The following is a 25,425-nucleotide window of genomic DNA, read 5'->3' on the forward strand; positions in this document are numbered from 1 at the left end:
TGGATGGTGGGTCATAGAGGATCTTGCTATGATTCATGTCGGAGAGTGTTTTGCCTATGTTCTCCTCTAGGAGTTTCATAGTTTCTGGTCTTACATTTAGATCTTTAATCCATTTTGAGTTTATTTTTGTGTATGGTGTTAGAAAGTGTTCTAGTTTCTTTCTTTTACAGGTGGTTGACCAGTTTTCCCAGCACCACTTGTTAAAGAGACTGTCTTGCATCTCTTACTGCCCCCAAACACTCCACTTAGGCAAGTAGACACCACCCCAACTCAACAGGTTCCATACACACTCATTGTCTATCCCCATGTCTCCTTCTAATCCCCTCTTTCTTCTTATCCACATCCGAGCAACATTCCTCACAGGTACTGTCATGATCTCTTCCTTGACTTTATATCTAACCAGTTATGAAATTTCATCAAATCTATTTCCCGAGGCTCTCAGCCCCTTTTCCTAGAGTCTGGACAAGTAAGGAAGGAAGGAATCCCCTTACATATTCCTATGTTGTGGAAAGAACCAGGAGGTGGATCTTAACTGGGTCGGCAGGTCACCAGGAATGCTGGAGATGGATGCAGTTCAAAGGTCATGCACAGAACAGAATCCAGGAAGGGAGCCAAAGGTTGGCACTGGCCATCATCAGATCTAGGACTGGTGTGGGCACAGAGTGAGGTCACGATCTCAGGAGCAGGGATGGAGTCTGTCTCATTCATCTAGGAATTCCCAACAGATTAGCATGTTGCCGGTTCATAGAAGACACCCAATTAGTGCCCTGTGCTCCCAAATACAAGGCATTTGTTATTTCCTTCACCTTCCATCCCAGACCTTATGTTAAGCAATGCTCTCTCACTTTCATTGTTTTAAACCATCAGGTAGCGCTTGGGGAAGATACTAGACAAAAGCAACATCCAGTAACATTGGTTTGGGTTGTCTAGAGAGGACACTATTGCCAAAACTCGGCTTCTAGTCCCCAGTGTCAAATAGAAATGCAGAGACAGAGTTTGGGGTGAAGTAGAAAAGAACAGTATTATTGCTGTGTCAGGCAGAGGGGCCACAGCGGGCTTCCAAACTGTGTGTCCCACCCTGGAGGGTATAGTGAGGACTCTCACAGTGTTTAAGGGGCAGGGCACGGTCGGCTCATGGGCATTCTTCTGATTGGCTGGTGGTGAGGTACCCAGCAGTCAGCATCATCAACCTTCTGGTTCCAAGCAGTCTGGGGTCTACATGCTGATGAGCAGCCTGCAGCTAACTTCTCCCTCCTGACAGAGGTTTTCAGTATCTGCAAAACAGCTCAAAGGACCTGGCTCAGAATATTATCTATAGTATTGAGGAAAAGCTAAAGGTCCCTGAATTTATTGAACGGCTAAAGTAATATTATTTTGCTTTGCTTGACTATTTTCCTTTCTTTCTCCATTTTCTCCCTTCTCTGATTAAATTTACTCTTTGACTTTAGTTTTTCTACAGATAAAAGGCAGGGGGAGGACACGGGTGGAGGTCTATTCTGAGAAGGCTTTATAGGGTCCTGCTCAATTGCAACACTGGTATAATGGATAAATAAGGAGTCAACCATTTTAATAAGATTTAATAATACTTTGTGGGCTTTTGACTGAACAACACAAGTGTAAAATATCATTACAAAAAGGCTTTTCAAAAATTACTTTAAAACCAAGTAATGTAAATCAAAAATATTCTTCTATCAGGTAGACTTTTTTGATTATCAGAACTAAGTCTCACAAATTCCAAAAATACTTGCAACTACAACAGTGTAGATGAAATAAAAGCATAAGGGTAGAACACTGTGTTGGTGGAATCAAATTGTGCTTATACCATGAGAGTAACAAAGACATTATTTCAAATTAGCATGATTTTTATATAATTTGCTGTTGTTCAGTTGCCCAGTCATGTCCAACTCTTTGTAACCCCATGAATTGCACCATGCCAGGACTCTCTGTCCCACACCATCTCCCAAAGTTTGCCCAAGTTCATGCCCATTGCATTGGTAATGTCATCCTTCCATATCATCCTCTGATGCCCTCTTCTCCTTCTGCCCTCAATCTTTCCAAGCATCAGAGACTTTTCCAATGAGTCAGCTGTTCACATCAGATGACCAAAATCCTGGAGTTTCAGCTTTAGCATCAGTCCTTCCAGTGAGTAGTCAGGGTTTATTTCCCTTAAGATGGACTGGTTGGATCTCCTTACTGTCCAAGGGACTCTCAGGAGTCTTCTCCAGCACCACAGTGCAAAAGCATCAGTTCTTTGGCACCCCACCTTCTTTACAGTCCAACTCTCACAATGACCACTGGGAAAACCGTAGCCTTGACTAGATGGACAGTTGTCAGCAGAGTAATGTCTCTGCTTTCCAACATGCTGTCTAGGTTTATCATAGCTTTCCTGCCAAGAAGCAAATGTAGTCTGATTCCAAGGCTACAGTCACACCGCAGTGATTTTAGAGCCTAAGAAGAAAGCTCTCTTCCACCTTTTCTCCCTCTATTTGCCATGAAGTGATGGGACTGGGTGCCATGATCTTTGTTTGTTTGTTTTGTTTTTAACATTTAGCTCTAAGCCAGCTCTTTCACTCTCTTCCTTCACCCTCATCAAGAGGCTCTTTAGTTCCTCTTTGATTTCTGCCAGTAGAGTGGCACCATCTGCATATCTGAGGTTGTTGATGTTTCTCCCGCCTATCTTGATTACAGCTTGTAACTCATCCAGCCTGGCATTTCTCTTGATGTGCTCAGCGTATAGATTAAGCAACAGGGTGACAGCAGACAGCCCTGTCATACTCCTTTCTCAATTTTGAACCAATCAATTGTTCCATACAGGGTTCTAACTGTTGCTTCTTAACCCACATACAGGTTTCTCAGGAGACAGGTAAGATGGTCTGGTATTCCCATCTCTTTAAGAGCTTTCCACAGTTTATTGTGATCCACACCATCAAAGGCTTTGGCATAATCAATAAAACAGAGGTCCATGTTTTTCTGGAACTCCCTAACTTTCTCTATAATCCAGCAAATGTTGGCTGTTTGATCTCTGGTTCCTCTTCCTTTTCTAAATCCAATTCAGACATCTGGAAGTTCTTGGTTTGCATAATGCTGAAGCCTAGCATGCAAGATTTTAAGCATGACCTTACTAGCATGGGAGATGAGTGCAATTGTCCGATGGTTAGCACATTCTTTAGTACTACCCTTCTTGGGAATTGGGATAAGGATTGACCTTGTCCAGTCCTCTGTCCACTGCTCAGTCTTCCAGATTTGCTGACATATTGAGTGCAACACCTTGATGGCATCATCCTTTAGGGTTTTGAATAGTTCTACTGGAAGTCTGTCTCATCCACTAGCTTTATTAACAGCAGTGCCTCCTAAGGCCCACAAGACTTTGCTCTCAGAATGTCTGGCTCTGGGTGGCTGACCACACCACCATAGCCATCTGGTTCATTTGGGCCTTTTTTATACAATTCTTCCATGTATTCTTTCCAACTCTTCTTGATCTCTTCAGCATCTACTAGGTCTTTACAGTTTATGTCCTTTATTGTGCCCATCTTTAGGCAAAATATTCCCTGAATAGCTCCAATTTTCCTGACGAGATCTCTTGTTTCTCCCCTTCTGCTGTTTTATTCTGCTTTTACACACTGTTCACTGAAGAAGGTCTTCTTGCTCTCTGTGCTTTCCTTTGGAAATCTGCGTTTAGTTTGAGGCACCTTGCACTTTCTCCCTTGCTTTTCACTTCTCTTCTCTCTTTAGCTGTTTGTAAGGGCTTCTCAGATAACCACGTGGCCTTCTTGTTTTCCTTCTTCTTTGGGATGGTTTTGTTTACTGCCTCCTATACAATATTATGGACCTCTATCCATAGTTCTTCAGGCGCACTGAAGAACTAACCCCTTGAAGCTATTCATTACCTCCACTGCATATTCATAGGAATTTGATTTAAGTTGTACCTGGCTGGCCTAGTGGTTTTCCCTGCTTTCTTGAGTTTAAGCATGAATTTTGCTATGAGAAGCTGATGCTCTGAGCCAAAGTTAGCTCCAGCTCTTGTTTTTGCTGACTGTATACGCGTCTCCATTTCAGCTACAAAGAATGTAATCAATATGGTCTCAGTATTGACCATTTTGTGATGTCCACGTGTAAAGTCATCTCTTGCATTGTTGAAGAAGGTTATTTGCTATGACTGGTGCTTTCTCTTCGCAGAATTCTGTTAGCCTTTGCCCTACTTCATTTTGTCCTCCAAGGCCAAACTTGCTTGTTACTGCAGCTATCTCTTGACTTCCTACTTTTGTATTCCAATCCCCAATGATGAATAGAACCTCTTTTTTGGTGTTAGTTCTAGGAGTTCTTCTAGGTCTTCAAAGAACTGATCAACTTCAGCTTCTTCAGCATTTGTGGTAGGGGCATAGACTTGTATTACTGTGATGTTGAAATGAAAAGAGATCATTCTGTAGTTTTTGAGGCTGCACCCAAGTACTGCATTTCTGACTTTTGTTGATTATGAAGGCTATTCCATTTCTGCTATGGGACTCTTGCCCACAGTAGTAGACATAATGTTCATCTGAATTAAATTCGCCCATTCCTGTCCATTTTAGTTTACTGATTCCTAAAGATGTCTATGTTTATTCTTACCGTCCCCTGCTTAACCACATTCAATTTTCCTTGATTCATGGACTTAAAATTCCATGTTCCTATGCAACACTGTTCTTTGCAGCATCAGATTTTACTTTTATCACCAGACACATCCACAACTGAGCATCATTTCTGCTTTGACCCAGCCACTTCATCCTTTCTGGAGCTATTAGTAGTTCTCCTCCATTCTTCCCCAGTACCATATTGGACACATTCAGACCTGAAGGACTCATCTTTTGGTGTCATATCTTTTTGTCCTTTTATACAATTTATGAGGTTCTCACGGCAAGTATACTGGGATGGTCTGCCATTTCCCCCTCTACTGGATCACGTTTCGTCAGAAATCTCTGCTATGACCCAGCCATCTTGGGTGGCCATACACGGCACGGTCCTGCATGATATTTTATATAATGTGTCAATCTAAATATATATAATAGGCTAAATTAGTAAGTTAAGTATGAGTAGGCACTTTACAGTTTCCTGTAAATCACTAAAAGTGATCAAAACACTGGTTACGGATCATCTCATTCAGAAATGGAGAATCTGAGGAATGCATTATCTATGTTGAATTAAAAAATGGATGAATGCATAAATATTTATTAATTACTAACATTAGGAATAATTTATTCACTAATGCTTTGAGCAAGCATTAAGCTACTATGTGCAAATTAGTTAACCAGAAATAAGAATGGTTTGATTTAAATATAGGTCAGAAATGGTATGGACCTAACAGAAGCAGAAGATATTAAGAAAAGGTGGCAAGAACAAGTAGAAGAACTATACAAAAAATGATCTCAATGACCCAGATAACAGCAATGGTGTGATCACTCACCTAGAACTAGACAAACTGGAGTGCAAAGTCAAGTGGGCCTTAGGAAGCATCACTACAAACAAAGCTAGTGGAGGTGATGGAATTCCAGCTGAGCTATTTCAAATCCTAAAGATGATGCTGTGAAAGTGCTGCACTCAATACACCAGCAAATTTGGAAAACTCAGCAGTGGCCACAGGACTGGAAAAGGTCAGTTTTCTTTCCAATCCCAAAGAAAGGCAAATACCAAAGAATGTTCAAACTACTGCACAATTACACTCACCTCACATGCTATAAAAGCAATGCTCAAAATTCTCCAAGCTAGGCTTCAACAGTATGTGAACTAAGAACTTACAGATGTTCAAGCTGGACTCAGAAGAGGCAGAGGAACCAGAGATCAAATTGCCAACATCTGTTGGATCATAGAAAAAGCAAAAGAGTTCCAGAAAAACATCTACTTCTGCTTTATTGACTACACCAAAGCCTTTGGCTGTGTGGATCACAACAAACCATGGAAAATTCTTTAAGAGTTAGGACTACCAGAGCACTTTACCTGTCTCTTGAGAAATCTGCATGCAGGTCAAGAAGCAACAGTTAGAATGGGACATGGAACAATGGACTGGTTCCAAATTGGGAAAGGAGTAGATCAAGGCTATATATCGTCACCCTGTTTATTTAACTTATATGCAGAGTACATCATGAGAAATGCCAAGTAGAATGAAGCACAAGATAGAATCAAGATTGCTGGGAGAAATATCAATAACCTCAGATATGCAGATGACACCACCCTTATGGCAGAAAGCAAAGAGGAACTGAAGAGCCTCTTGATGAAAGTGAAAGAGGAGAGTGAAAAAGCTTAAAACTCAGCATTCAAAAAATGACTATCATGGCATCTGGTCCCATCACTTCATAGCAAATAGATGGAGAAACAATGGAAACAGTGAGAGACTTTATTTTCTTTGGCTCCAAAATCACTGCAGATGGTGACTGAAACCATGAAGTTAAAAGACACTTACTCCTTGGAAGAAAAGCTATGACCCACCTAGACAGCCTATTAAAAAGCAGAAACATTGCTTTGCCAACAAAGGTCCATCTAGTCAAACCATGGTTTTTCCAATAGTCATGTATGAATGTGAGAGTTGGACCATAAAGAAAGCTGAGCACCAAGAATTGATGCTTTTGAACTGTGGTGTTGGAGAAGACTCTTGAGAGTCCCTTGGACTGCAAGGAGATCCAACCAGTCCATCCTAAAGGAAATCAGTCCTGGGTGTTCATTGGAAGGACTGATGCTGAAGCTGAAACTCCAATACTTTGGCCACCTCATGCAAAGAGTTGACTCATTGGAAAAGACCCTGATGCTGGGAGGGATTGGGGGCAGGAGGAGAAGGGGACAACAAAGGATCAGATGGTTGGATTTCATCACTGACTCATTGGACATGAGTTAGAGCAAGCCCCAGGAGTTGGTGATGGACAGGGAAGCCTGTTGTGCTGCAGTCCATGGGGTTGCAAAGAGTCGGACGTGACTGAGCGACTGAACTGAACTGATATTTGAAAGTCTCCTTGCCACTGACATTTGCTGCTTGTTGTTTAGTCACTAAGTCATGTCTGACTCTTTTGTTACCCCGTGGACGTAGCCCGCAAGTTTGCTCTGTCCATGGGACTTCCCAGGCAAGAATACTGGAGTGGGTTGCCATTTCCTTCTCCAGGGTATCTTCCCAATCCAGGATCAATTTTCTGGTAGAGTCTTTAGGGTTTTCTATGTAGAGGATCATGTCATCTGCAAACAGCGAGAGTTTCACTTCTTCTTTTCCTATCTGGATTCCTTTTACTTCTTTTTCTGCTCTGATTGCTGTGGCCAAAACTTCCAAAACTATGTTGAATAGTAGTGGTGAGAGTGGGCACCCTTGTCTTGTTCCTGATTTCAGGGGAAATGCCTTCAATTTTTCACCATTGAGGGTAATGCTTGCTGTGGGTTTGTCATATATAGCTTTTATTATGTTGAGGTATGTTCCTTCTATTCCTGCTTTCTGGAGAGTTTTAATCATAAATGGATGTTGAATTTTGTCAAAGGCTTTCTCTGCATCTATTGAGGTAATCATATGGTTTTTATCTTTCAATTTGTTAATGTGGTGTATTACATTGATTGATTTGTGGATATTAAAGAATCCTTGCATTCCTGGGATAAAGCCCACTTGGTCATGATGTATGATTTTTTTAATATGTTGTTGGATTCTGTTTGCTAGAATTTTGTTAAGGATTTTTGCATCTATGTTCATCAGTGATATTGGCCTGTAGTTTTCTTTTTTTGTGGCATCTTTGTCTGGTTTTGGAATTAGGGTGATGGTGGCCTCATACAATGAGTTTGGAAGTTTACCTTCTTCTGCAATTTTCTGGAAGAGTTTGAGTAAGATAGGTGTTAGCTCTTCTCTAAATTTTTGGTAGAATTCAGCTGTGAAGCCATCTGGTCCTGGGCTTTTGTTTGCTGGAAGATTTCTGATTACAGTTTCGATTTCCTTGCTTGTGATGTGTCTGTTAAGATCTTCTATTTCTTCCTGGTTCAGTTTGGGAAAGTTATACTTTTCTAAGAATTTGTCCATTTCTTCCAAGTTGTCCATTTTATTGGCATAGAGCTGCTGGTAGTAGTCTCTTATGATCCTTTGTATTTCAGTGTTGTCTGTTGTGATCTCTCCATTTTCATTTCTAATTTTGTTAATTTGGTTCTTCTCCCTTTGTGTTTAACGAGTCTTGCTAACGGTTTGTCAATTTTGTTTATTTTTTCAAAAAACAACTTTTAGCTTTGTTGATTTTTGCTATGGTTTCTTTAGTTTCTTTTGCATTTATTTTTGCCCTAATTTTTAAGATTTCTTTCCTTCTACTAACCCTGGGGTTCTTCATTTCTTCCTTCTTTAGTTGCTTTAGGTGTAGAGTTAGGTTATTTATTTGACTTTTTTCTTGTTTCTTGAGGTAAGCCTGTAATGCAACTCCTGCAGCTCAATTCCAGAAAAATAAATGACCCAATCAAAAAATGGGCCAAAGAACTAAACAGACATTTCTCCAAAGAAGACATACAGATGGCTAACAAACACATGAAAAGATGCTCAACATCACTCATTATCAGAGAAATGCAAATCAAAACCACAATGAGGTACCATTACACGCCAGTCAGGATGGCTGCTATCCAAAAGTCTACAAGCAATAAATGCTGGAGAGGGTGTGGAGAAAAGGGAACCCTCTTACACTGTTGGTGGGAATGCAAACTAGTACAGCCACTATGGAGAACAGTGTGGAGATTCCTTAAAAAACTGGAAATAGAACTGCCATGTGACCCAGCAATCCCACTCCTGGGCATACACACTGAGGAAACCAGAACTGAAAGAGACACGTGCACCCCAATGTTCATCGCAGCACTGTTTATAATAACCAGGACATGGAAGCAACCTAGATGCCCATCAGCAGACGAACGGATAAGGAAGCTGTGGTACATATACACAATGGAATATTACTCAGCCATTAAAAAGAATTCATTTGAATCAGTTCCAATGAGATGGATGAAACTGGAGCCCATTATACAGAGTGAAGTAAGCCAGAAAGATAAAGACCAATATAGTACACTAACGCATATATATGGAATTTAGAAAGATGGTAACGATAACCCTATATGCAAAACAGAAAAAGAGACACAGATGTACAGAACAGACTTTTGGACTCTGTGGGAGAAGGCGAGGGTGGGATGTTTCGAGAGAACAGCATCAAAACATGTATATTATCAAAGGTGAAACAGATCACCAGCCCAGGTTGGATGCATGAGACAAGTGCTCAGGGCTGGTGCACTGGGAAGACCCAGAGGGATGGGGGGGGGATCGGGATGGGGAACACATGTAAATCCATGGCTGATTCATGTCAATGTATAACAAAAACCACTACAATATTGTAAAGTAATTAGCCTCCAACTAACAAAAATAAATGGAAAAATAGATAAATAAAAAAAAATATTGACAACACCAAAAAAGAAAAAAGAAAGATTACTCCAATCCAGGATCAAACCTGCCGCTCCTGCTTTTCAGGTAGCTTTTTTTACTGCTGACCCTCTAGAGAAATATTTTCATTAACTTTTTACTAAGAAAAATTTCAAGTATGCAGAAAAGTGGAAAAATTATCTAACAATCCCCAGTATAGCCTCTAATGCATCTAGATTCAACATTCTCCCAAAATTGCTTTATGTATGTGTTTAATTTTTGATGAACCATTTGAAAGAGAACAGTTATAACTCTTCACCCTCCTTAAGCCTTCAGCATGCATTAACAAAGATTAAAACATCCTCTCACACAACTATATAACTACCATCACTCCTAACAAAAATAACAAATCCTCAAAAATATACACTTCCTGTCCACATTTGTTTAAAAATATGTCCTCTTACCATTTTTTTTTTTTTACAATAAAAGAGGATCTAGTGGAAAAACATACAGTACACTTCAGTCTCTTTTTTTTTTTTTAAATGTTGATTTATTTATTTAATTTATTTGTTTGCCCTGGGTGTTAGTTGTGGCATGTGGGATCTAGTTTCCTGGTCAGGGATCGAACTCGGGCCCCTCCGTTGGGAGCGTGGAGTCTTAGCCACTGGACCACCAGGGAAGCCCCACTTCAGTCTCTTAAGTCCCCTCTCCCACCCTTCATTCTTTTCTCCGCAGCTTGACTGAGGTGTAGTTAATAAATAATAATTGTATGTATTTGAGGTATACAAGTTATTATTGTATACATTATTGTGTACATTATAATGTATACATTGTAAACATATGTATACATTATTAAATTATCACCACAGTGAAGCTAATTAACATACCTATCATCTCACCTAGCTATGCGTGTGAGTGTATGTGTGTGTGAGATGAGGACACTTTAGATCTACTGTCTTAGCAAATTCAAGTATGCTATACAATATTAGTACCTATAGGTACCATGCTGTACAGCAGGCCCCAGAATTTCTTCATCCTATCACTGAAGACGTGTACCTTTGGACCAGCATCTCACCATTTATCCCACCCATGGTCTGGAAGTCACCAGTTTACTCTCTATTTCTGTGAGCTCAATTTTTTTTGATTCCACATGTAAGTGAGATCATGCAGCATGTGTCTTCCTGAGTCTGGCTTATTTCACTCAGTATAATGTAATCTAGGTTCATCCACATTGTCACAAATGACAGAATTTTCTTGTGTGTGTGGCTGAATGATATTTACCATGTGTGTATGCACAGCCACATTTTCCTCATTCATTCATCCTTTGATCAACAGATTGTTTCTACATCTTGGCTATTGTGAATAATGTTCCAATAAACATGGAAATACAAATATCTCTTCAACATACCGATTTCACTTCCTAGGAATATACACCCGGAAGTGGGATAGCTGGATCATATAGGAGTTCTTTTAATTTTTGGAGGAACCCCCACACTGTTTTCCATATTGATTGTACCAATTTACATTCCCACCAGCAGTGTACAACGTTCCCTTTTCTCCACATCCTTATCAACACTTGTTACCTCTCTCTCTCTCTTTTATTTTGTAATAACAGCCATGTCTGCACATGCCAGGTGATATCTCTTTGTGACTTTGATTTGCATTCCCAGATGATTAATGATGTTGAACACATCTTCATGGAACTGTTAGCTATTTGGATGTCTTCTTTATTTATTCAGGCCCTCTTCCCATTTTTGATTGAATTGTTTGAGTTGAATGAGTTCCTTATTATTATTAACCCCTTATCAGGTGTGATCTGCAAATATTTATTTATCTTATGTGGTTTGCAAATATTTTCTCTCATTCTGTAGGTTGACTTTTCATTTTGTTGATCATTTCTTTTGCTGAACAAAAATTTTTGGTTTCATGTAGTCCCACTTGTTTATGTTTTGCTTTTAAAAACCAAGTCATGGGACTTCCCTGGTGGTCCAGTGGATAAGAATCTGCCTTGCAATGCAGGGCATGCAGGTTTGATCCCTGTTCTGGGAACTAAGATCCCACATGCTGTGGAGCAACTACACTTGAGCTCCACAAGTGCACCACAGTGAAAGATCCTGCAAATAAACAAATAAAAATTGAAAAACAAAACAAAACAAAACACAAGTCAGTTGTCACATAGAAAGTCCCATATTGTGGATTATCTGATTATCTCATCATGAAGTTATTTACCTGATATTTCTTGTAAAATGGAATTTAGATATTAGAGTTTCACTAAATTCAGCTTAAATATGTCATCAGTATATTGAATATTACATCATGATAAGAGTATAGAATGGTGAGTTGTCCTAACATCTCTGATGTAATTTGATTACCTGATTAAGACTGTAATCCCAGGTTTGTGATTAAGGAGTAATTTACAGGGTGGTACTTTGGTATCTTGCAAAAACCCTATTCCTCACTAATTTTTCACTTAATGGATTTAGAATCTGTTCATAATTTTTGCCTGAATCAATTATTTCTTTAAGAGTTGTGGAATAAAATGTACATTGCTGATTACCTTCTTCGGTGATCGACTTCCAATTTTCTCCAAGTATTTTCATAATCTTAAATGTGCTCTTTGACATGTAAAAGATTGAAAGTTCAAAATTTTCAGTATCATGGTTCATTGTAATGGAAGAGTGCTAATTTTCCATTTCCATTTGTCTTTTCAGCAAAATGGAAATTCAAATTTTTGCAAGCCATTTGTGGAATCCTTTGAGGAAGCACCTCTTCATGTTATGGTTTTCACTTACTTGGGATATGGAATTGGAACGCTGTTTGGCTATCTCAGGGACTTTCTGAGGAACTCGGGAATAGAAAAATGCAATGCAGCCGTGGAGAGAGAAGAACAAAAGGTACGCATGAGCAGCTCCATGAGTCTTTGTCAATGCCAATTCTTCTCTGAAGTGTTCTCACAAGTGGTAATGCATGTACAGATCCTGAGAAGAGTGATATGCTCAGCAACAACTCAAGGCAAATTCTATTCCCCTGCACCCCGTAAAACCCCCCAAAGTTACCCATGTATTCATGGACTTGTTTTCTTTACAATATTTATTGAGCAATTACTAGTTGCCAGGCTAAACTAAAGGTTTCCATATACATTGCCATAAATATAATTTTTAAAACAATCCCATGAGATAGATATCAAAATAGCATATTAGAGGTGAAAAGTCAAAATAGGAAAGTGAGAGTATGAATGGGACTGTATTCTGGTCTTCTGGTTGTAAGCTGAGTATTATTTATATTCTGTCCTGGAATAGGAAAGTGTGCTTGAGTGACAGGTGAGACTTTTATTTCACCTAGGTCAGAGTTTCTCAACTTTGGCACTATTGACATCTCAAACTGGATTACTCTTTGATGTGGGATGCATTGCAGGATTTTTAACAGCATCCCTGACCTTGACCCACAAGATGCAATTAGAACTCTCCCACGTACTTGTGACAATCAAAAATGTCTCCAGACATTGCCAAATGCCTTACAAAGTGGAATATCACCCTCACTGTAGACCCACTGATCTGGATATTTTCAATAGTGAATGTATAAATGTCTACATCATCTCCTTTTCACATAGAGCTAACAGGGCAACTTGGAAAATATACAGGCATCTGTGAAGAGCCTGTGTCCTTTTACCATGTTTTCCAAAATTGGTTCAAATGATATACAATGCCATGAATCTCTTTTTCCTAAAACTTGCTTTAAAATATACAATTGTGGCTGCAGATTATTCCACATGATGGAGCCTTGAACACATCTAAGTAAAGCATCAATGACACATGTAATAGGAGAATCTCAAATCCTATAACTTACTGACCAGTACCCATAGCAAGCTAAACTCTTATTATAGCAACGTAACCATGAACAGGTCATGTAGAACACTTATTTTGAAATTACCAAATTGTAATTAAGTTAAGCATATCTTCAGGGGAAAATCAGGCCCAGTTTGACTGTTGAACTCTCTCTTACCTTTAGCAAGTATTAAGTCATATGTTCTATACCAAGAGCATGCGTACTATGTCACTTCAGTCACGTCAGACTCTGCAACTCCATGGACTGTTGCTGGCCAATCCCCTCTGTCCATGGGGCTCTTCAGGCAAGAATACTTGAGTGGGTTACCATGTCTTCCTCCAGGGGATCTTCCTGACCCAGGAATCGAACCCACATCTCATGTCTCCTGCATTGGCAGGCAAATTCTTTACCACTAATGCCAACTAGGAAGCCCCTATACCAAGTAATGGGGACTAATGGAGAAGAAAATATAGGTCCTTCCAGCAGAAAATTTGAAGTCTGGTATGGAAAAAAAGACTCATGAGCAAAGCAAATGATAAAAAGTGATGAGGAGGAGGAAGTTGATATGGGAAACAGGGATCTATGCCCTGTGATTCTCTTAGGAAGTTAGGAAGGCGTTATGCTGGGACTTAATGGTGAGCAGGTCTTTGCCTATTGGGCAAGGTACAAAGGAAGACACTCTAAGAGGGCTGCTTGTGTCAAGCAAGTCAGATTCATTTGGAGTGTGTATTTTGTGCCAGGCACTATACAACAGTCTGGAAATAGAGAAATAACTAAGGCAGATAATGGTTTTGGAGAGCTAACCACAAAAGAAGCAATTGCAGAGGAATTTGATAAGAGGTATCATAGAGGTAAGTAGATGACATCAAGGAGGCAAAGAATAGGAACATTTAACCTGGACTTGGTGTTCAGTGAAGCCTGCTGGGGGGAAGAGAAACTTAAATTGACATCTAAAGACGGAAAAGTAAGTAATAAGGCAATGCATGCGGCAAGATGAGCTGGAAGGAGTCTTCAGGGAAAGGAAATGTGTGAAGTGGCCCAGAGATAAGAGAAAGCATTGAACGTTTAAGAAACTGAGGAATTCGAATGATCAGAATGTTGTGAGAGTGAGATTACGTGGGGAGAAAGACTGCTTGAGAGGCAAGCAGAGACCTTATTATAAGGGGTTTTTATAAGCCATAGACATTTGTTATAAGAACAATGGGAAGGCATTGAAGGATTTCAGGCAGAGGAATGAAGATTTGCAGATTAGAAAGATCATGTTTACTGCAATGTAAAAAGTGGATTGCAGGAGGGACAACACAGGGACCAAAAAAAAAAAAAAAAAAAAATCCAATAAAGAGGCTAAGGCAGAAGTCCAAGTTGACAAAAATTCTAGATGATACCTTGGGCTGGGCCCAGGTTAGTGGTAGGTGATGAGAGACAGACCAAGAGATGCTTAAGGGTTGGAATTAGGACTACCCCACCAGAGAAAAGAATGAAATCATTCCCATTTGCAGTAGCATGGATGGACCTAAAATCTATCATAGTAAGTGAAGTAAGTTGGACAGACAAATATCATAATATAACTTATATGTAGAATCTAAACAAATGATACAAATGAAGTTATTTACAAACAGAAATAGACTCACAGACATAAAAGACAAATTTATGGTTACCAAAGGGGAAATGGAGAGTGGAGGGATAACAGAGGAGTTTGGGATTATCAGATATACACTACTGTATATAAATTAGATAAATGACAAGGACCTACTCCATAGCATGGGGAAGTATTAATATAGTCAACATCTTGTAATAATGTAAATGGAAAAAATCTGAAAAAGAATATTTATCTAATTAGATAGATAGATCTATATCTATTCTGTATAACTGGATCACTTTGCTTAAACCTGAAACTAACACAACATTGTAAATCAACTATACTTCAATTTAAAAAAAAAGAGGTAGAGTTAGGGATGATTGATTTGACTTGAGGAATTACAGAGATGTACAAATCAAAGCCCACACTTGGGCTACAACTTGGGCAACTGGATACAAAGAAGGCAGTATCACATTGAGATGGGGAATAGAGAAGGAAGATGGAGTTGGAGGGGAACGTGATCAATTCACTTTGAAACAAGCTGAGTTGAAAGAATCGACAGCCAGATATAGAGGTCTAGACTTCCAGAGAAAAGTCTGAGATGGATGCTGTAGCATCTTCAGTACACTGGAGCATATTAAATTAATCAAAACCATAGGAGTGGATGTGACCTCCCAGGGAAGGTCTATGGAAGAGAAAAAGAAAAAGGGTGCGAAGAGGACAGAGAACTTTAGAGAATGTTATAAATGGCAGAGATGGAATTCTGACTCAAGACTAGAAGCAATGTGACAATAAAAATCCTTATAATAATCTAGGAAGGAGTTAATATGTGCTTGAGTTGGGGAAGAGGCAGATGGAATGAAGAAAAGGAAGTTGGTTATAAAGATATTTAGGAGGTATAATCAACAAGTCTTGGTTGCTGAGTATATGGAAAATAAGACAGAGGAAGAAACCAGGATAATCTCAAATTTCTTCTTTGGTCAGATACAGGAATGGCAGCGGCACACCCATCACTTGAGGACTGAGTTAGTAATACTAAGTGAAAAGATTTAAAAAAAAAAAGCAAAATCTCCCTCCAAAAGAGCACTAAAAAAATCTCAGACCCAGAGCACTTGCTATCTCAACAGACTTGATTAATAATCAAGACACTAACAAGGAAAAAAGACAACCCAGACAGATACAAGGTTTCAATATTTTGCTTCAATTCTTCTTTTAACCCTTTAAAGGCAACTTTAGAGTTGAATTGCAGTGTATTAAAGATCTCCAGCTATAGTACTTTCTCAGTGATGTCATGGCCCAACTTTGCTAAATCCAGAATAGGATGTCAGAAAATATAATCAAAGGCATATCAAGCATTGTCAGGGATTTTAAAAACTTCAAGAACAGCTGTGTGTCTCAGTCCCTGTGGCCCCTCCTGGTATAAGACTTATCAGTTGCAATACCATGCTTCCGTTAGACCCAGGTAGTCCCAGAGCCCTACAAGTAAAGCCCAGATATTTCTGGCTCATCCCCAGAGATTTTTACTCCCACATATAACAAAAACGTTTCAGCAAACTGTAACTAGAAAATTTGGACATAAATCTCCAAATGTTTGCATGACTTAAAGCTTGCTCTTTCTTATCCATACTTGGCAGTTCTAAAACAACAGCAGGATTGGTGCAGCGTGACTTTCTCCGGAGTGTTTTGAAGGATGGGGTTGAGGAAGGTCACTGGGTGTGAGGCATGGTTTTGTCCAAAGCAAACAGACAGCCCAGTGCTGGGCTTCCTGTTTGGGTCTGGGTGGGTCCAAAATGAGAGAGTTTCCCTGGGAACCCAACATATTAGCCAGCAGCTTGTGGGGTGGGAACGGTTCAGTCCCTTCATTCTCTTCTCAGTTAACAACCAACATGATCTTTTTAAACCCAAGTCGGTTCACATGAGCATCTCTGGCCGAAAGCCTTTAACGCTTTCGTTTCTCGCTCAGAGTAAGAGCCGGAAGTCCTCGAGGTGCTACAGAACCGCCCCCTCGATGAGCCCTGCCCCTGTTCCACAAGCTTCTTCCTCTTCCTCAAACACAGCCCCTCACATCTACCGCAAGGATTTCTCCTTTGCCTTTGCCTCTGCTCAGAATGATCCCTCTTCCTTCAGGTATCAGCACAGCTCACCCCCTCACTTTCTTCATTAAATCCATCTGGAAATCACCAGCTTTAAAGGCTGCCTTTAAGGCAGCAGGGGTCACCAGCAGTAGTATCCTCGGACTCCCCAACCAAGCTTGGTTCCAAATACCTCCTGGCTGCTTCTCAAAATCAAATGCACCCTCACAAGAAAGGCATATTTTCCACTATTGCATCTAGATTTGGGGAAAAAACTTCAAAATCAAAGTTTGAGAAATAGTTTGTAAAATAAGACCATTAGTAAAATCAGATTATAACCACCCATGGTGAGTTTTCAGGTCAACATTTATTTTGTTGTTGTTTAGTGTGTTGTTGTTGTTTAGTCTCTAGGTCGTGTCTGACTCTTTTGCAAACCCCCATGGACTGTAGCCTGTCAGGCTCCTCTGTCCATAGGATTTCCCAAGCAAGGATACTAGAGTGGGTTGCCATTTCCTCCTCCAGGGGATCTTCCCAAACCAGGGGTCAAACCTGCATCTCCCGCACTGGAGGTGGGTTCTTTACCACTGAGCCACCTGGGAAGCCCCAGCGTTTGTTTGGATATACACAAATATCCAAATATCCAAACACCCACAGGCATGCAATTTCTGATGTGCCATTAAAATGTTGGTCAATTCATTTTGTTTTATTTCTTTCACGATATAGACCTTTCTGCTTCCCTTAGCAAGAAGGAATCCGCAGTGGTAGGTTTTTTAACAAGAGTAGTAGCAAGGATGATGGATCTTGGTAAGGTAGAGCTTTGCTAACATCTATCAACTAGTACTAAGCCAACGTGTGGAATGAGTGGGTTATGACTAGCCTCTTCCTGTGTCTTTTTTCCCTTTCCTTTTTATTATGGAAATAGCCAGCAAAAGCTATGTTCATCCTCCCTTTCTTTTTCATGCACTTAGTTACACACATGCTCATTTGTACTCATCCTTTCCCTTCCTTAAGGTATGTTCATAATATACATTTGTGTGTGACTGTCTTTTTTATTTTTTCAAGAAATTGTACACTGAAGATCTTTACCTGCCAGAAGAGAATTACCTTCATTGTTTTTAATAGCTACATGATGGTATTGTATAGTAGGGTTATATGATTTATTTTTATTCTCTTTTTTATTATTGAAAATAATGCTTCAATGACCTCAGATATGCAGATGACACCACCCTTATGGCAGAAAGTGAAGAGGAACTAAAGAGCCTCATGATGAAAGTGAAAGAGGAGAGTGAAAAAGTTGGCTTAAAGCTCAACATTCAGAAAACTAAGATCATGGCATCTGGTCCCCTCACTTCATGGGAAATAGATGGGGAAACAGTGGAAACAGTGTCAGACTTTATTTTGGGGGGCTAAAAAAATCACTGCAGATGGTGACTGCAGCCATGAAATTAAAAGACGCTTACTCCTTGAAAGGAAAGTTATGACCAACCTAGATAGCATATTAAAAAACAGAGGCATTACTTTGCCAACAAAGGTCCATCTAGTCAAGGCTATGGTTTTTCCAGTGGTCATGTATGGATGTGAGAGTTAGACTGTGAAGAAAGCTGAGTGCCAAAGAATTGATGCTTTTGAACTGTGGTGTTGGAGAAGACTCTTGAGAGTCTCTTGGACTGCAGGGAGATCCAACCAGTCCATCCTAAAGGAGATCAGTCCTGGGTGTTCATTGGAAGGACTGATGCTGAAGCTGGAACTCCAATACTTTGGCCACCTATGCAAAGAGTTGACTCCTTGGAAAAGACCCTGATGCTGGGAGGGGTTGGGGGCAGGAGGAGAAGGGGACGACAGAGGATGAGATGGTTGGATGGCATCACCAACTCGATGGACATGAGTTTGAGTAAATTCCAGGAGTTTGTGACGGACAGGGAGGCCTGGGGTGCTGCAATTCATGGGGTCGCAAAGAGTCAGACACGACTGAGCGACTGAACTGAACTGAACTGATGCATTTATTCAAGGATAACGCATAGAAATGACTTTCTGGGCCCAAGAAATAAACATTTTATCTTCCAAAATATTGGCAAATTGCCTTTAAAAAAGATTGCATAGCATGTCTCTAGTAGTAGGCGAGAGTGCTTGCTTTCTTGTCAGCACTTGATACATTGATATTATCAAAATATTTCTTATTTTTTCCGTTTTGATAAGGGAGCTTTTTTTTTAATGTTCTTGTGTTTTTTTGCATTTCCCTGGTTAATAATGAGACTGAGCTTTTCACATGATTATTTCTCATGTATGCTTACTCTTCTTGAATTACCTATTGATATCATTTGCTCATAATTTTATTAAATTATTTTTCTTATTTATTGAGAGAAGCTCTTTCTATATATCCTTTATCAATAATTTGGCTCTTAAATCTGTTTTAATTATTTTTTCAATTCTATTTCTAGGCTTTTAACTTTTTCTATGCTATATTTAGCCATACATATATCTTTTAATTTTTAAGTCACATGTATCAAACACCTCCTTTATGTTTTCTTTGTTGTTGGTTTTGCTATTTTTTGCTGTCCTTTCTCTTTGTGAAGGGGGAGTAGTTTAGGAAGGCTATTTTCATCTTGTAAGAAAGATAAAAAATTTTCCGATGATTTCATTCAGTACTTTTATAATTTGGAGTATTTATTCATTTAATCTACAAACTCATCTAGGATTTAATTCCTTGTGCTCTAATTGGAGTATTTATTCATTTAATCTACAAACTCATCTAGGATTTAATTCCATGTGCTCTGTGAAGTAGGAGGGCTACTTTTTTATTGAAGTAAAGTTGTTTTACAGAGTTGTGCCAATCCCTACTATGTAGCAAAATGACTCAGTTCTATATATATACACACACAATATATATAGTATATATAAAATATAAGAATATAATATAAAATACATATAGAATATAAGAAGATTATATTTTTAATCTTCTTCTCCATTATGGTTTATCACAGGACATTGATAATAGTTCCCTGCACTATACATTAGGACCTTGCTGTTTTCTCACCCTAGATGTAATAGTTTGCATCTACCAACCCCGATCTCACTCCGGACCCCCACACCCCAACAACCACAAGCCTGTCCTCTGTGTCTGTTGAGTCTGTTTCGATTTTACAGATAGGTTCGTTTGTCCCACACTTCAGATTACACATATAAGTGATATCATATGGTATTTGTCTTTCTCTTTCTGATTTGCTTCACTTAGTATAATAATCTCTGGTTCCAGCTATGTTGCTGCAGAAGGCATTATTTTGTTCTTTCTCATGGTTGAGTAATAGTTCATTGTGTGTACATGTATCACATCTTTATTCATTCATCTGTGGATGGACGTTTAGGTGGTTTCCATGTTTTGGCTATTGTGAATGGTGCTGCTACAAACAGGAGTGCATGTATCTTTACGAATTACAGTTTGTCTGGATATATTCCCAGGAGTGCGATTGCTGGATCATATGATAATTCTATTTTTAGTTTTCTGAGGCATCTCCATACTGTTTTCCACAATGGCTGCACCAATTTATATTCTCACCAACGATGCAAGAGGATTCCCTTTTCTCTGCACCCTCTTCAGGATTTGTTACATGTAGATATTTTAGTGATGGCTGTTCTGACTGCTGTGAGGTGGTACCTCATTGCAGTTTCGATTTGATTTCCCTGATAACTAGTGACGTGGAGCATCTTTTCACGTGCCTGTGGGCCATCTGTATTTCTCCTTTGGAGAAATGTGCACTAAGGTCTTCTGCCCATTTTTCAGTTTGGTTGTTTGTTTTGTTGTTGTTCTTTAGTTGTGTGGGCTGTTTTAATCTTTTGGAGATTAAGCCCTTGTCTGTCACATCATTTGCAAATATTTTCTCCCATGTCATGCCTTTTCATTTAGCTGTTGTTTTATAGTGGTTTCCTTTGCTCTGTAAAGCCTGTAAATTTAATTACATATCATTTGTTTATTTTTTTATTGCTACTGCCTTGGGAGACTGGCCTAAGAAAACACTGGTTATGCCAGAGAACATTTTGCCTAGGCTCTCTTCTAGGAATTTCATGGTGTCATGTCTTATGTTTAAGCCCTTTTGAGTGTAGTGTAAGAGTATGCTGTACCATCACTGGTTTACATGCAGCTGCCCACCTCTGCCAGCACCATTTGCTCAAGAGATGTTTTCCCATTTTATATTCTGCCTCCTTTGTTGAAGGTTAATTGACTGTAGATGGGTGGGTTTATTTTCCTGCTCTCTATTCAGTTTCATTGTTATCTATGCACATTTGCATAGCAATACCACCCTGTTTTGATTACTGCAGTTTGTTGTATCTGAAGTCTAGAAGAGTTATGAGGAGGACTACTTTTTCAAGGAATTTTTAAATTGTCTCAGTATCGGTAATTGAATAGTTCAATTACTTTTTACCCACTGATATGAAATATTGGCCAACGTGTTGCTTTTTTTAGGCAAATTTACAAGTTTTCAAGTAGTTTGTAAAGATTTTCTTTCTATATACCTTAGAATTAGCTTTTCAGGTATTGAATTTTTAAGAAGAAAATGTTGCTGCTTTAAATTGGTAATGTATTAAATCTATATGTTTTGACTTTGGAAAATTTGACATCTTAATAACAATATAATATTATTCTTTTTAGTCTTCTCATTCAGAAAGGTGGTATGTCTCTCCTTTTATTTAAATATTTATGTCCTCTAATAAAATTTTATTTCTTTTTAATTTTTATTTATTATTTAATTTTTTTAGCTTTTCTTATTCTAAAGTCATCATTTTCTCTTATTATAGTTATTTGGGTACAAGTTTTTGATGATGGTACTATTTAAGTAGTACTTTTCCCCTATCTTTGATTCTAATTAGTTATTGATGGCATACAGGAAAGCTATTACTATTTTCATATTTTAAGTTCAAAAACTCCCAACTTAATGAATTCTCTTTTTAGTTGTCACAGCTTCTCAGATAGCTGTATTGGAATTTCATGTGTGTCATAGAAAACTGTATATTGTCTTTTGATCTATTATAACAAACTTGTTAATTATGATATTTTTTGTTTGTTTTTATTTTTTAATTTATTTATTTTAATTGGAGGCTAATTACTTTACAATATTGTAGTGGTTTTTGCCATACACTGACATGAATCAGTCATGGATTTACATGTGTTTTCCACCCCAATCCCCCCTCCCTCCTCCCTCCCCATCCCATCCCTCTGGGTCATCCCAGTGCACCAGCCCTGAGCACCCTGTCTCATGCATCCAACCTGGACTGGCGATCTGTTTCACATATGATAATATACATGTTTCAATGCTATTCTCTGAAATCATCCCACCCTCACCAATATTTTTTCCCCTCTCAAACTTATAATTTCTGAGAAATATGTGTTAATGCCTTTCACTGTGATTGTACATATCTTAGGCTTTTTTTTTTCTAGTGTATTTCAATGTAACTCTCAGGTACACAAAAGATCATTGTTCTTATCATTCTTAATGGATTTTTCCTGTTAACTTACTTTTTTTACCTTGTACTCTGTTTTGTCTGACATTAATATTTATATATCTGCATTTTCTTCAATATTCATCTCTTTATTTTCAGCCTTTATCATTTTCAGAAATGTACACCTCTGATGAGAAACATAGATTTATCTGTAAAACAAATGTGAAAACTCCCTTTTAATAATACAACCTATGAGCAGTTACTTACTTGAACCATATGAAACTTCTTACAGGTGTCAAACATTGACAATTCTATGTGGCTAAACCTATTATTTTAACGCTCATTTGTTTAAACTCTTTCCTGCCATCTTTATATTTTACATCCACATTTCCTGTTGCTTACTTTTAATTTATAAATTTTAAATATTTTTCCTTTCATATTTTTGGTACATTTAATTGAGTTTCCCCTGTTCTGCCTTTTTTCCACCTTATCCCTATTAAGAAGTTATGTATAGGTTGCATGAGTACATGCTAAATCACTTTAGTCATGTGTGCAACACAAACTCTGCAACCCCAGGGACTGTAGCCCACCAGGCTCCTCTGTCCATGGGATTCTCCAGGCAAGAATACTGGAGTGGGTTGTCATGCCCTCCTCCAGCAAATCTTCCTTACCTAGGGATTGAACCCACATCTCTTATGTCTCCTGCATTGGCAGTTAGGTTCTTGACCACTAGCACCGCCTGGGAAGCCCATGTATAGTATATCGCCTACTATTTTTTTGATAATTCTCTTAGGATAAATAATACATATACTTAGAATCTGATTACCAGGGAAGCCTTTCCTGGGCTTGCCTGGTGGGTCAGAAGTTTAAGAATGTGCCTGAAATGCAGGAGACCCTGGTTTGATCCTTGGGTCGGCAAGATCCCCTCAAGAAGGGAATGGCTATCCACTCCAGTATTCTCACCTAGAGAATTCCATGGACAGAGGAGTCAAGGGGTTGCAAAGAATCAGACATGACTGAGCAACCAACATTTTCGCTCTTCATTTAGTAGCTAGAGTCTTCCCTTGGCCACAAGAATTTAATAAAGTTTCACTTCCTTTCCCCACATATTCGTTCTTCAGATGGTGATTTAGTTATGAATTGTTAGTTTCTGTTTCTTTATATTACAAGCGTTATAAAACTACTTGAGTTAAACCATATTCCGTCAATTTCTTCACTCACTATTTTTTAATTGGCATCTGTCTTCCTCTGTAGTTATTTCATTGTTTTACTGAGGTACATGCTCAGTTATTACAGAAAAGAGAGTTAAATTCATTACTTTTTACATATACCAGAATGTTTGTATTTGGATTTTTCATTTGTTTGCTGGCTTGGCTGAGGATAGATTTTTAAGTTAAAAATAGTTTTCTCTCAATTTTTTTCCACTTTTGTCATCTAAGTGACAACCCATTCCAATATTCTTGCCTGGAGTATCTCATGGACAGAGTCAGCCTGGTGGGCTACAGTCCATAGGGTCGCAAAGAGTCAGACATTACTGAGCAACTAACAAACACACACACACCCCTACGGAAAGCTTGAGGCAATCTAATTCTCATTCCCTTGTCTATAAACTGCCTTCTCCCTTCTCTGAAGACTTTTGAGATTCTTCCCTATAGCCTTTTGAAATTTAACCAGGATGTAGCTTGGTGTGGATTTTTTCCTTATTTTCTGCATTCAGGACCTGAGAGACCATTTACGTCTTAGAAGTGAAAACTTCCTTCCTCTCCAGAAATTTCCTTTCTTCCTTCTTCTTTACCTCCTTTTCCTCTTCTTTCACCTCATCTCCTCCTCCTCCTCCTTCCTTCAACCATGCAAATCCCTTCTGAACCTGTCCTGCATATCTCTTGATTTTCCTTCATATGTTATTTTCTCTGTCCTTTCCCATTATCTCCTAGAAAGATTAGTCAACTGACTATGCTAGTTTAATTAATTTACTTCTTAGCTAGATCTATGATCATTTTAAATGTTTATTTTTTTAATTAATTTACTTTTTATTTGAAGGATAATTGCTTTACAGAATTATGTTGGTTTCTGCCAAACATCAACTTGAATCAGCCATAGGCATACATATGTCCTCTCCTCTGGAGCCTCCCTCCCTTTTCCTACCCCATCCCACCCCCCTAGGCTGTTCCAGAGCCCCTGTTTGAGTTCTCTGAGCCATACAGCAAATTCCCATTGGCTATCTATTTTACATATGGTGATGTAAGTTTCCATGTTGAAGGATATAATTTTTTGTTGTGTCTTTCTAAACATGTTACATATTTTTTTAGTTTGTTTTCTGTTTGCTGTATTAAGTCTTTTCACTCAAAGTTAGTTTTGCTTATTGAATTTCATGCCTCTTATTGGACTAGTTTTGCTACAGTAGTGATGGCATTTTGTTTTGTGCTTATTTTTGTATTTAAGAATCCTTATTTGCTTGCATATTCACCTGTCTTGAGTGATTGGAGGAGGAAAATGAAATGTGTTGCCAGAACCAGTGGTTTGTGTTCTTGCTGGGTTGGGGGTGGTTCCCTACCTCTCTACACTAGGGCATTGTTCTTCCACTCAGTTCTTGCTGCCCATCTCAGCGCTTTGTACTGTGGACAATGCAGCTTCTTCTTACTTTTCAACCCAATCAAAGAAGAACAAAGAGATCTTCAGTTCAGCTCAGTTCAGTCGCTCAGTCGTGTCCGACTCTTTGCGACCCCATGAATTGCAGCACGTCAGGCCTCCCTGTCCATCACCAACTCCCGGAGTTTACCCAGACTCATGTCCATCGAGTCGGTGATGCCATCCAACCATCTCATCCTCTGTGGTCCCCTTCTGCCCCCAATCCCTCCCAGCATCAGGGTCTTTTCCAATGAGTCAACTCTTCACATGAGATGGCCAAAGTATTGGAGTTTCAGCTTCAGCATCAGTCCCCATTAATCACCCAGGATATCAATTTCTTGTAGTAATTGACTTTTGGCTGTGAGGTCCTCTATGGTTAGTGTACATCCAATCTTCTCTGCAAGTGTTTTATACTTTAGTCGCTCAGTCATGTCCAACTCTGTGACCTCATGGACTGTAGTCCTCCAGGCTCTTCTGTCTATGGAGATTCTCCAGGCAAGAATACTGGAGTGGGTTGC

The 25,425-nt window shown here is 39.0% G+C and overlaps 1 protein-coding gene across 1 annotated transcript in view; it reads left to right on the plus strand.

The window, feature by feature from the left end:
* SPTLC3 (serine palmitoyltransferase long chain base subunit 3) overlaps positions 1 to 25,425 on the plus strand; it is a 157,243-nt gene that overhangs the window by 23,944 nt on the left and 107,874 nt on the right. The window contains exon 2 of the mRNA XM_043883774.1: positions 12,082 to 12,264. Coding sequence (XP_043739709.1) covers positions 12,082 to 12,264 — 183 coding nt within the window. The remainder of the gene's footprint in view (positions 1 to 12,081; positions 12,265 to 25,425) is intronic.

The sequence above is a fragment of the Cervus elaphus genome, chromosome 23 (assembly GCF_910594005.1).
Source record: "Cervus elaphus chromosome 23, mCerEla1.1, whole genome shotgun sequence".
NCBI lineage: Eukaryota > Metazoa > Chordata > Mammalia > Artiodactyla > Cervidae > Cervus > Cervus elaphus.